The sequence below is a fragment of the Strigops habroptila genome, chromosome Z (assembly GCF_004027225.2).
Source record: "Strigops habroptila isolate Jane chromosome Z, bStrHab1.2.pri, whole genome shotgun sequence".
In the NCBI taxonomy this organism is placed as follows: Eukaryota; Metazoa; Chordata; class Aves; order Psittaciformes; family Psittacidae; genus Strigops; species Strigops habroptila.
The window spans coordinates 49,481,207-49,495,000 of record NC_044302.2 but is presented as its reverse complement, the minus strand read 5'-3'; the positions used below and the strand labels follow the sequence as shown (position 1 = coordinate 49,495,000).

The window sequence follows — 13,794 nt, the reverse complement described above, 5'->3', positions numbered from 1 at the left end:
AGGAGAAGGAGAAGGAGAAGGAGAAGGAGAAGGAAAGGGCGAAGGAGAAGAAGGGAAAGGGGAAAAGGAAGGGAAAAAAGGATGTTGACTAAAACTATCAAAGCCCTTCCTCATTCCCTGTGTACCAGATACGGTTTCAGTGGTTGCACTGGTTTGTTCCTTTACAATTTTACTTCGCCTGTTGAAGAGACATAGGGCTCTAGGCATACTGCTGTGGGCTGACAACAGACCTCTTCCATGTTCTCTGTCCAGGTGGGACCCTCTGGGCATGGCCTGCCTGTTCCATGCTTGAGTGTCATCCCATCCTTCTCACCAGTAATACTGGTGCCACCATAATACTCCTTATTTCTTCTGTGGGTTTGGGTTCAGATCTGGGGAAGTGTTTGCTGGGGCTGGAGGCTGCTCAGCATTGTCTGGTAGGAATGAATGGCTGTCAAAATTGCAGCTAGATCTGGCCAGACTATACGTATGCCATCCCCAGGAAGGCCAGATGCTGCTTCCTTTCCTAGGAGTTGTGCTGTCATGTCTGACCTTGGCTGGTAGATCCTTGTGCTCTGCTCTGCATGCAGAGCTCCCTGAGCTACAAGGCAAGAGTCCAGTTCTTGCCAATTTCCCAGGTTTGCTCCAAAAGTTGTCAGCTCCTGGACTGAGCATCCCTGGTGTGGGCCACATTCTGGCTTGCTGTGCACAGTAAAGAATAATATTGAAATATTAACAAGAGAGTAGGTGGAAGGACATGGATTTCCATGAGGTTTTCAGCCACAATACCTGTATTTATGTACCATTCTGGGACAGGTTGCCCAGAGAAGTGAATGCCCCATCCCTGGCAGTGTTTAAGGCCAGGCTCCACAGAGCCTTGGGCAACACGGTCTAGTGTGAGATGTCCCTGCCCATGGCAGGGGGGTTGGAACTAGATGATCTTATGGTCCTTTCCAACCCTGACCATTGTATGATTCTATGATTCCACCACTGGTTCATAGATTTCGCTCATTTTATTTTCATAATCTTTGAACATTTTGTTTGGCCAGCTGCTAACTGAATGTTTTCTAGCTGTTGCTTTATTCACACAAGATTATGGAAGTTATTGAGACCAAGGGATCCAATAAGGAATAGTTTTCAGACCACTCCACATATTACTTTATATTCACACACGTATGATGTCTCTGAATTACAAAACACGTCCTTTTTTTTTAAATTTCCCTTCTCAAAAACAGTTCCTAGAATTGTTTGCATATAAAAACTTTTTGCAGAGTAAGTTAAAATCAACAGTAAGCAACAGCATATTCCTGGTCTGTCACATTATTGCTTTTAAATATTTTATTTTCCCTGCTACTTCATGAAAGGTCCTAAACTGGAACGATATTGTGGTTGTGGTATTTATTCACACCTTCTGCAGGTATTTCAGAACATTTATGTAATTTTTTTTCCTCTCTGTATTGTGACTGTGCCACATTCCCTTCGGTTGGTTTATTTGCTTGTCTTACTGTTTCCTAAAATAAATTAAGTGGAGTTCCGGCCTTTTTTAAAAACCAGTGTCACTATACTGAGAAGTATTGTTATATTTTGTGTGTACAATCTCGTTATAACTGGAACACTCAGAGAGCAAAAAGCCATTAGGACAACCTATAGTTATTAGAGCTAAAACTTTGAACTTTTTAGCATTTTCCTAACAACCTAACCTAACAGCTCTTCTGTCATAGCTCCTCTTTGATTATTTATTTTCTTTTTAGTTTATCACTCTACTTTTACAGAGATTTTTAGCTATTTCTTTGGGAATGCAAATAGAATCATCACAGGAAGACACACACACTATATGCAATTATGAATTATGAGGGAAATAACAGAAGTAGTATCAGAAAAAAAGCAGCTTGTTTCACAGGCATCTTCATCAGCATAAAGAATTGGAATGGCAACAGGACCTTCAAAAATGTGGCATGTTCCAGTTCTTTGGTAGCTATAAAAAAACACCCACCTTATTTTTTATATTTTGCAGATTTCTGAGAATGTAAAGCATGTCACTGCCATATGTCACTTAATCTGCAGAGACACAGATGTGTCCCATCTGCTTTTGTTCTTACGTGCTGCTTTGCTGCTTTTATCTGTGGCTGCAAATGCATTCTTTCTTTCAATGTCCTTTGATTTAAAATGCATGCCATCACACCTTCTTGGAAGAGTACCCACATAAGAAACAACGGAATCACATCAGCTACCTCAACCCTGTGTGTGTCTGTGTCTGTGTGTTTGCGTATTGTGTATTTGAATACCTCCCTCATTTAAAACCTCTTTTTAATCTACTTCCCTTCTGGGTAATCTTTCTTTGACTCTAATCTTTGGCTCTCGCTATGCAGATTGTTTCCGCATCCTACACACAAAACTCAGGCAGCCAGAGGAATGTGTGAAATGCCATGTCTTCCTAGGCAAAAAGGACCTAATCTTCCTGATATTGGTCATTTTCTTCTTTCACAGCAGAGAAAGAGCTCCCACCAGAGACTGGTATTAAACGGTATGCTAGGAAGGGTTTCATCTCAAAGACTTTAGGCACATGACAATATGCTAAAAAGAGAATATAGGCCATTACATAATGAAAGCATGGGATTATATTTTTGGTCCTGCCGGCATGATGCAGATGTTTTAAAGGCTGGGGTATGTGTGTAAGGTGAAGAGACACATGTTAAGAAATTAACAGTGGGATACCTCTCAAATGTGTGATAGTTATCTGAACTGTGTCATTGCTCCAAGTCAGAAACATAACTGGCCGGAGGCAGAAAGGGAAAAAACCTGTATTTTTAGTGTAATGGTAGTTTACGTTAGCTGCATGCAATCTAACTGAATTACTACAATACCAGTAGTATTACCAGATGTGGTAGTAGCACAGGAGAAGGAAGTTGGAGCAGTGGTGAAAAGAAGGACTCCCCTTGGTAGACATGTTAAAAAAAGCTGTGTCTGTCTGAAGGTGGCTCTTGCCAGTCATCCTGGGATTTGTGAGGAGGAGCAGTAATGGAAGCTAATAGAAAGAAACAAAATCATATGACAAAAGTGAGATACCAGTGATGTGGTCATCAGTGTATTGGAGTAGGCTTTTGGACTCTCCACTCCCACTGACTCGCAGAGCAGCTTGTCACACGTCTTCACATGTTTCAGCACCCAAACCAGTAAACTAAGGGAAAGCCCTTCTTGGGAAAGCACTATGGACTTCACTAACCAAGTGCTGTCAATGAGGTAGCCATGGCAATCTGCACAGCATTCACAGATGGCTCTGAAAAGGGTCACAGGGAATCTGCATCTCCCCATCAAAAGCCCATTCAGCACCATGCCAAGCACATGTAGGGAGCTCAGATTTGGGAAAGCCATATGTGAACAGACAGGTGTAATCATGATTTCAGTGAAAATAGATAAGCTAGTCTCGTTAGGGCTGAGAAGACAATAGATAGAGGTTTTTCTTCCTAAACTCAGTGCAGATAATAACAGTGATAAAGTCTGCAATGAAATCTTCAGTTTACTGTGCAACACAGTTCTTCAGGCTCCACTTCCATACTGAAAATATCAGATATGTAATATAATTACAAAGAAGCCCACATCAGGGTCAGCAGGACCCTGGAAGAAGAGGAAGACATGTTAACCTCCCAGGAAGAGAAAGGTAAGTAATTCTGTCCCCAACACATGAAGAGAGCAAAGATTAAAAAACCCCACAAAATTAGTTCTCCTAAGCACTATTCCTTAGTCACAGACATGCTTTTAATAGGCATGGAAAGTTTGTTCCTTTTTTCATAGTTCAGAGGTGAGGGAAACCTCAAAACCATTGCCTCAGTGTGTTGTTACCAAAGCAGTGGGGATATTGTTTAACTTCTCCAGGCAATGCAGAGCACAGGTTGAAGTGGAACTGTTATAGAGAGTATTTTTGTGGAAATGAACCATCCAGTGTGCTTAAAGATACTGTGGTGATTCTTTCCCCCTCTCCTTCTGCAGTGCTGGTCAGTGGCAATGGTTATGATCCCAAAGACGGCTAATTTCCTGAACAATGAACTTTTGCCTTGCCAGCCTGCCAGCTGTAATTGCATAGCAATACTAAGCAGGAAAGGTACCGAGGATGAAATAGTCTAGGCTAGTGATGGCTCCTCCTGCCTTCTTTCCGCATTGCTCAAGCCTCAGCTATTGCCTGTGAGCAAAGTGAGAGCCGCACTGGCTACAAGGCTCAGGCAAGGCACAAATGGCTAAGCATGGTCTGATTCATGAAGTTTACAGCTATTTGAGTTGGGTTTTTTTCCCAGACTTTGAATGTCACAAGGTCTCAGTGACAACTGAGCATTGGTTAGCCTTGATCTGTTTGTTTTCAGAAGCATTCTGAATGTTAGTCTTTTCCGCAGGTACAGGGCTTGAGTCCTGGTTTTGTTGGGATCAGTGGGGATATGAAATAGGTGGCTCTCCTTGCTGTTCCCTGCCAGCCAAACCTGCACTCGCTGAATCACTGATCCTGACTAAGAGCAGAGATGAACCATATGATGTACTTCTAGATAATGATGATCTGGGGAGCCTGTTTTTGTCTTAACTTTACTCTGTTGATTTAAAGCTTTGGAAACTTCAGTCTAATTCTCCTGAATTATGTCAGTGCAAACAAAACAAAATTAAAACAAAATTGGTGTCCAGCTGGAGTGTGACTGACAGCTTGTGATAGAGTAACAATGCCTGCAGAGGTCTCTCAGAGACCAAAACTAGCCTGAAAAGCAGAAAGTGACCCTGTGCTGTCCGGCCTGCCCTCTGGTGTTCCCCAGCATCCAGACTTCCTGAGTCTGATAGAGCGTTTTGACGCAAAGGGGAAATGATTTGCCCGCTTGGGAAGAGGTCTTCTCTGGAGAAGGATGTCTCTTCTCCTTACCCACAGACCTGTTCCAATTTAGTTTATCCTTTCTCTATCATCCTTCCCTCTCCTTGGCATTGTCAGGCAACACAAAAGAAGATCTGACGATGGCAGGGGTGCTGAAATGCTTGGGCTGAGATACCAATCCAACAAATTTGAGTTACAAAGTGAATGGAAACTGGGGACCATAAATATCTTTGGAGACTACATTAGAAGGCTTAGACCGAATGAAACACTGCTGCAGACAGCATGCTGCAAGGATAGCTGTTTGTCTAGGTTAGAAAGGCAAGCTTTTTGCTTAGAGCTTTTTAAGCTGTCCACTTGCCTTTTACGAATTGTTCTTGAAACCTGAACAAGAACAGTTCCAATTCAAAGTTGCTGCCTATTTGCCACTTGAAACACTGACAACTGTAAACCATCTAACAACTACTTATTTCAATTTTTTATCTCATCTTCCTATTGTTACAGCTGCCTAAGCTAGATTTCAGTTTGTTAATGACTTTTCCAAAATGACACAATATTCAAAGAAAATGGTGTACTCCATCATTTGTCATGACCTGCTCTGCCACTTTGCAGACTCAAGATGAGGAAATCCTTCCAAAAGAGCACAAGACGGCTAAGAATTTCGGAATGTAATTTCTGCATCATTGTATGACCTCCTACTTTTGGGTTGGGGTTTCCCCCCCCCGCCCCCAGATCTACTGACTCAGAGGTGATGAAAACACTAAGCAGCAGCATCCTCTACAGCCAGCCTATATTCAACATCAGTGAGACACAATGCATGACACACAGTTAGCTCCATGCCAGATAAAGCCTCTCCAGGGCAACACAAGACATGCACTAACCATGTGGAGTGAGTCAAGTGGAGGCCACTGAGACAATCAGCTGCTAGAGCATAGCATGTCTGATGAGAAATGCAGACAGGCCTTTGCTCAGCTCAGGGTGAGAAAGCAAGGGGGAGCTCTTCAGGTGCCGTGAGGAAGGGCTCTATGATGGAGGAGCCAGACTCCTCTGGGACATGCAATAATCAGATTAGTGAATCTGCACTACAGCACTAATCAGATACAAGTTGCACCACGGGGCATTGCCAGGGTATCAGGGGATCCTTTATTTCTCTGAAGAGAGGGGAGACCACTGCCCTTGGAGGTCTTCCCAGCTTGACTTCTTCAGAAGCAGCCTAATAAAGCTGTCCCTGCTCTGAGAGGAGGGGTTCAACTGGGCAACTTCTGGAGGTCCTTTCCAGCCAAATTATGCTACCAGTCTATGAATCTGTATAGATCAGATTCTCTTTCACCTCAGCTGCCACAGACACATCTTTTCCAATTTACGACTTAATACTCACACTTGGCATGGTGGAGATGTAACTGACCAGAGATTGTTTTCCATGTAGTCACAGCTGAACTTCAGGGAACACAGTGTACAGTCTTGTCAGCCCAATCTGCAAACTGACTTTAGGCTGTTTGAGCCCTCAATTTGCAATGGTATCTCCTCAAGCCTGTCCCTTCCCTTTAAGTCCTTTTTCTGTCCAAATCTTATGTTCCATTAAGTATAGAAATGAGGATTGTGGATTTCTCTGCAACACTCTGGAATTCAGTAGGTACTGAAGACATCCATTTCTGGAAGGTGATAAGGATTGCAGACATCTGCTTCAGTACTCTAGTAACCACAGCTTCTCTAACTGAGCAAAGCTAATTGATAGCAAGGCAGGACAGGCCACCTGCACCTCACTATTGACATGCGTAAGTACTTATGCTGACTACAAGTTCTCTTATCTGCAATTTACTGACTTAATTGCAAGCCCCAGGTGGGAAGACTGTTATTTCCAAATACATCATCTGGTTCTGGACTTAGCCTTGTTATCAGCTGCTTTGCTCAATGCAGAAAGGACTTGATAAGCAAAATTCTTTGTACAAGCCATATTTGTTCAGGAGTGTGTCCCAAACCACCAATAAACTCTTGGATACCTTTTTCATTCCCATGGATCCTACTGATTGCCAATGTTAGCCCTACCTGTCTCAGGCAGATTTGCTCTCCTCCTTAATTAGATTATGCAGGATCTCTAGACAGCAGGCATCCTTGTATGACCAAGTCAGGACTGATGAAAAGGAGTTCGATCTATTTTAATCATACCCTAGAGCTAGAGAGACTTTGTATCTCCCTCTTTGCTTGTCATATACAAATGAAATTCTGCGCTAACCCTTTGTTCAGGATGTACAGAGAAATTGAATGGTATTTAGGTACACACATTCCCTTGAAAATCATGTTCAGATAGAAATACTTCCTGTTTTCTGACTGATGTAACCCATTCTGGAAAGAGTTATTTCATCATACAGTGTGAAAGGGATGCTGCTGCTCACTGTTCTCACTATATACCACACACATAAAATATTTTTTTCACTGCTTGGAAAAATTTACAATTGCTGACAAAATCATCCAATATGATACCACCACCACTAACTCATGTTCTCCTCCACATGTCTTAGGAGAATAAGCCAGAGGGAGTAAAAAAGTCTGAAGCTGTCTTTAGAACATGAATCCTGTGCCTGGAATGGGAACTTCTGCTCTGAGACCATCAGAAGGCTCCCTGGTCTGGAGCAAGGCAGGGGGTTCCAACGTAGCATCGTACATTGGAGCGTTCCAACATTCCAACTTACCATTCCAATGTTCCAACTGGCATCATCCCAAAGACCAGATGGATACTACTTTTATGTGCACTGTATATGCTTCTGGATTCCTCCCTACTTGCAGAATGCTATACTAATAGGTGCATATAACAATAGCTGCTGGTGATGTCAGGGCCCAAGTGCTTTTTCTGGACCTTCCCACTTTTTCTAGTGAGATATGAGGAGAGTTAACACAAGAAGATTAGCCCGATTACTATCAGCAAATGTGCATGGAAATACCTATAAATATCCTGAAGCCTGGCACCTTCTCACAAGCTTGGGCCAGCTCCACATTTGCAGCTGTGCCTATGATAATACAGAGCAGCCTTTAGAGCTGTGCCAGTGAATGCACAGAGAATGCCAGAGCAGTGCACATAGAATATTAGTGACTGAACATGAAGTCTGGTACATTGAACTGAAAAGTCAGTCTCAGGAGGCAAGCATATAGAGCAAGTTACTGTAGCAGACAGTAGTTCACAGTAAATAATCTCAGAGATTTGCCTAGGACTCTACCTGCCTGTCTTAAATGTGTTGAGACAGGTATTTGCACTAGCGTTCTTGATCGCAGAGCAAAGTGACACCTCAAAACAGACAAGTGCTACAACAATCACATTAAATTCCATCTGACTCCCTGCATATGTGATGCCTCAGCATGCTCTCAGCATCCAGAGTGACAAGACTCTCATGTCTCTGCTCCCAGTTATTATAGTAACGGCAGAGATCTGGCAGTAATTTTCCATCTCTGCAAGGTGCTTGTGTGGCATCTTATTAGCCAATCTAGAAGAAAATACCTACTTGTATAAGCAAAGCTCTTCCGCATATCTCTTCTATTTTAAACTTGATTCAGCTGCATTGTAATCTTTGAAACTGTGTTATCACTTAGGCAGGTGACACAACTCAAATCATTAATGTACAGAATGTGAGGAACTGAAGTGAATGCAGCCTTCAGACCTCAAATTAAGAGTATTAAAGATTTTAAATTATCTGACTTTAACACCTGGTTCTAGTCTGGTAACACTTATAAGGTCTAATGGTGGAGTTCCTTCACCAACCACCCAAATTACCAGTGACATTACATTGTACTCTATTAAGGTGCAGGACTTCTCACAGGTATTCCACAGTGTCCCTTTGTAGTAAACCAGTTTGATTAGCGTAGCTCACTGCAGTTCCATCCGTCCTACCCATGTGAGGCCTTTAGACTCCATATATAGGTGTTTAAGAACCAACCTTCGTTCTTCCTGCTACACATACCTCTAAACTCATGCCACCTCAGTCTAACTAGCTCACATTAGAGGAATTGTAGCTTGACAGCAGAATCTGGCCTTTTCGGACTGTCTTGCCAATGTTACTGCTGCTACAGGAACAGCTGCTGCTTGCATGGAAGCGAACCAAGAACAGTATCTTTGTGAGGATTTGCTCCTAGAGATCACCAGTTGTGTTCTGATACGATCACTAGACCTCATCTAAATCAGCAAAGCTGTGAGAAACACGAAATGAGTGTAACAAAGGAATTAAACTCTGATTTGTGAGTGAGCCAAATAAAAACTGCTTTGCACCAGCTGGGTACCCCAAGTGAGGCTGAGTAACTTCATAATTTACATCTTTTAGGTGGGTAGCTCGGTTGCAGCATCCCCTCCCATACTGCTGAGCACTTACATTCCCACCTGACTGCGAAGGAGGGGCTCTGTCCTCAGTTTGCCTTTGCCTTTGTTGGGCTTTTCAAAGCCACAAGGCCAGAGTGTGACCCTGATGTCAGGCTACACAGAGCAAAGAACCTAAGTCTGACTCTACTCTGTGTGACATGTATGGTACTTTAGTGGCCTCACTGGAAAGAAAAGAAGCCCAGTAATTAGACATAAAAGCCCAGTAATGAGAACACATGGGTTGATTTGAGACCAGCAAAGTGAATGTTTAACTTCCCTGGATGTTCAAACCCAGCAGATGCCCTGTGCACTATGAGCTGAAGGTAATGCTCCTCAGAGAGGCTAGGTACCCATGTGGTTAATAGGACATGTTTCTCAGAACTCCCTTGCAGGGTTATCTGCTCCCTGGATCCCAGACTGCACCACGCTGAGAGAAAGGAGCAGGAGTGGGCCTAATCCCTCCCTTCCCATCTCTCCCTAGGGCAGGTTCTTCAAGTCACTCCACCTGAGGTTGTTATGTAGCTGCTGGGACTCACTGGGTCCTTCCATCCTCTGGGTGCTCCTTCAAGGATTGCACCTGGCCTAGAAGGGATGTCTGGCCCTGAGAGATTTCATCTGGAATCCAGGGAGGCTGAAAGCCAGTTTCCTGGTTTTCCCTAAGGCCCATGTCCTAGGAAAGCACCACTAGCTCCAGGCTCCTCAGGAAGGAGTGCTGGAATGACCTAACATTAATTAAATGTGTATCAAGGCTCCTAGCAGTAGAGCAAGCAGTGTCAAGTGAAAGCAAAAAGTTGTGGAAAGGACTGAAAAAAAATGACCACGGTTTGGTTTAGTTTGTTTTTTACCTAGTCCTTGTCACAATATTCTGTCAAACAGCCCTGCAGAAATTTTCAATGAGAAATAGTTTCAGTTAAGAAATTATTATGAATTCTGTTGAAACAACTCAGCATTATGTGACAGTGATGTTAGTTATGATGGACTTCCTGTGACTTCTGTGTGGGTTCTCCGAGGAAGCCTTCGGGAGTTCATTCGGAGCTTACTGTTAAAAGCTTACTGTTATCTGCTACCAATAACAAGCTAAGATCATCTTGACTTTTTCCTCTTCTGCCCCAACTGAAAGACTCCTGAGAATATTATTTTATTTCTCTTTTCTTTAAAAAGAAAAAAGAAAACCAACAAACTATCCACAAAGCAGAGGTCAAACACAGACCACCTTAATCAGAGGTTCATTTTATTCTGCTTCAACATCTGCCTGTAAAATTGCATACTTGTAAACTGCAGGTAAAAGCACCTAACAAAAAAATCCTCTGAACTATTTGTAAAAGCAGTTTATGTCTTCACATGCTGCTCAGAGAAACTAAGCTCTTCGCCGATGATTTAATGATTACCCAGTATTTAAAAGGCACTATTTATGTGATACAGAAATGCTCAAATGGGACTGTACACAAGTGAGTTATATCATAACTAGCTGCCATCACCTGCCTGTTAGTTTAGCTCCTGAAGTAGCACAGAAAAGCCTTACAAAGATAGAAAGGTCCTTAATTTAGCAAAGTAAGGAAACAATTTTCTGAAATACCATTGCTACATTAGGCAGCTGAAATGTGGAGCTGTAATAATGAAATGCATGGATGTTTTGCAGATTCAGATAAACTAGTAAGGAATTATCTGCGTGCATGAATAGTCCAATGTGACATCACATACAGGTAACTTTACCATGCCCCTGTGCTTCTGAAATATGTGGACTGTTTTCTGGGCTTTAAAAAGACAATCCCTCTTTCTCTATGCATAAACTGTGAGTAATATGACATGGTCCCTCACACCTGGAATACTCAGTTTTAGAAATTATAGTTGTTGAAGGCATGTATGTTTCAGCTGTTGGGGAGGAATAAAAGCACATTTTGTACAGAATCCTGAACATCTTTCAGGACTGTGGCTATTCCACCTCCCCTTCTCATTTTAAAGTTCTTTCTTATTAGTTTTGCAATCCTCCATATTTCAGAAGAATCACACAGTTCCTACATTTGTTTCTAACATGGTGAAACTTCAGAAGATAGCTTGGTCACAGGTGACACAGAAGTCCATTATTTTTTTTATTAGATGTTTCTAAATTATACCTATCACTGCCTGAAAAGATTCTTATTAAACATACTAAAAGCTGGAAGAGAAAAACAAACCAGAAATAGTAAATTTATGAATTTATGCACAAATTTATTTATGTATAGATCTTTCCAAATGATACACAGAAAGTAAACAGTTAAAAATTTTCTTCAGGTCATTTTCCTTTGTAGAACACTATTTCACACTCAGACTTACAGGGTTCTCACAGCCATCCTGTACAGCCTGGAGTTATAGTTTCCCATTCCCCCCAAAAAATGGATAGGTTCAATTTTTAAAGGAGAGCACGAACATATTCCTTTTGAAGCACAATCATTTTAATTCATTCTTGAAAGCGACTCACTTTTCATTTAAAAAAATGCCCACATCTTATCCTTTCTTAAAAGAAGGTGCCCAGCACTGGTTATAAAACTCAGTGGAATCAGCATTGGACTTTAACAAGGTTTAAACTAGAAGCAGATGCAAGTCCTTCTGATAACAGAGTTAGGGCAGGATGTGACTAGTGTTTAATTAAAAAAAAAGGGGGGGGGGGATAAAAACAACAAATTAAACCAAACAAACAAAAATGACAAAACAAACAAACAAAATTTGGACAACCACAGATGAGCTTACCTTTAAAGAAAGACAGGAACAAAGATGCCCAGAGACATAGTCCAGAATAAACAAACGCCAAGCACTTTTCTGTGAGCATTGTCAAAATAAGCTGGCTATCCTTCCTGAGCAGAGGATGGAAGAGGATGAAGTCTTGTAGACAGCCTGCAATGACTGATGTATTTGGCAATTACAGTAATACGGCATCAAACCAGCTTCCCACCAGTAGAGAGAAGTGCATTTGCTTGTGTGCTTCTACAGTCCCCAGGAGCCAAATCAGCTCAGTGCTGGGTCATTAAATTCAAACACAAAGAGGCTGGTTACTTTGCTTGGGACTCACATTCCCAGGCACTCTGAGTCTTTTCTTGGTCAGAAGCAAAAGCTAGCGACCCCCACACACAGCTGTGTGTGTACTGCAAGAAGGGGGAGCGTGCTGCCTGGGAGATGCTTTCCACATCCCCACAGATTGTACCTAACTCGAGAGAGCACGTCTGCAGTGCTTCCAGTGCTTGCACTCGAGTGCCTCTAGAGCTGCTTCCCAGCAAAATGAGTACATGTCCCTCTCTGTTCTCTCTCAGCTGCCTGTGCAACTTGGAGTAAGCACCTGTGGCACAGTCCCTCTGCCATGCTCCTACCGTTTCTACCAGCAGAGGTGGCTGGGGAGATTCAATAATGCAGAAACTGGAAAAGGTGAAACTAGACATTCTGATGCCCTTTTTGATGCAAGCCTTCTGCAACTAGTAACCTTTCTGAAGCTAGTTGTTAGATGATTTTTGTAAGTCCCTTCAAACAGAACTGTTCTATTCTGTCCTCTTTTGTTCTGCTCTATCCTCTTTGATTCTATTCTGTTCTAATCTGTTCATTGCTATGACCTACCATGGGAGGTCAAAGGCAGCATTTGACTCAGGGATCTTGGGGATTTCTCCCATCATTCTTCCCTAGCCAGGGCAGGCAGAGATGATCCCCTCTGCTCAGCGCCCACCAGGCTTCGTCTAGGCCCTCTGTCCTGTCTGTGGTCCCAGACAGGAGACACCCCAAAAGACCAGGAGAGAAGCAAAGGCATTTGCAAGGCTGAAGCTGGAGGAGCAGAAAGCAAGCCTGTGTGTGAGAGCAGCAGCACAGTCATCTTGCTGGGCTCGTGCAGGGCCTCTTTGCTCTGAGCTGAGCGCCATGAGTCTGGCCTGGGTTGTTCAGGGTCTCTTTGTCTCTCTTTGACTGCCTTGACAGGCCCCATGGCAGCCAGAGCAGGGCAAAGAGACACTGCCTGAGCAGAGGGCAGGGCCCATGGAAGAGGCCAGCAGGGCCAGAGCGCTCGTCTCCATGGCAAAGGCAGCCTGCAGGAGCACTGGGCCAGACCCCAGGGCAGCCTGCACCTGGCAAAGGAGCCCTGTGCAGCCATCATGCCCGAATTGGGGCACAGAGGCTCTGCATGAGCAGTGGGCCAGGCCCCATGGCATTCCAAGGGGTGCTCCAGGGGCCCCCCAGCACCTGAATGAGGGCTTGGCTGCAAGGCCACATGGTCCATCTCCCATGTTCGAAATATTTGAAAGCAGATAGCAGGCAGGCTGAGGGTGTGCTGGCTTTGTGGAGTTACCACCTAGCACCCACCTCTGTGCAGACATGAAATAAACAAGTATCTCCACTCTGTGTGTTAGCTGGCTTCCTGCATGCCAGGTGAAGAGCCCTGGTTTTGGGACACTTGTGCTCTGACTTGAGCATCACTGAGACCGCATGATTGGTCTTGCTGGACCTTTCCCCCTTACTCGGGAGCCAAGGGACTCAGGCCTCTGCTCTTGCCAGGCCTCTTTTTCCCAATTGAAGCCCCACAGCGCCTGGTGCTCTGCTCTTGCTGGGGCCCTTTCCCTGATAAAAGTGACATGGAGCCTGACACTCTGCTCCTGCAGGTCCTCTTTGCCATGATGCGAGT

At 43.5% G+C, this 13,794-nt stretch overlaps 1 protein-coding gene across 2 annotated transcripts in view; it reads right to left on the bottom strand.

The window, feature by feature from the left end:
* Positions 1–12,942, bottom strand: part of LOC115601205 (neuronal acetylcholine receptor subunit alpha-7-like) — a 55,801-nt gene extending 42,859 nt beyond the window's left edge. Inside the window, exon 1 of one of the 2 annotated variants that reach the window (XM_030470882.1) lies at positions 11,889–12,942. In XM_030470882.1, the coding sequence (XP_030326742.1) occupies positions 11,889–11,967 (79 nt within the window). In that variant the 5' untranslated portion in view covers positions 11,968–12,942. Of the gene's footprint in view, positions 1–230; positions 426–11,888 lie in introns of those variants that run through there. The other variant, XM_030470883.1, reaches the window with a different exon arrangement.
* Between the last annotated feature and the right edge of the window lie 852 nt (positions 12,943–13,794).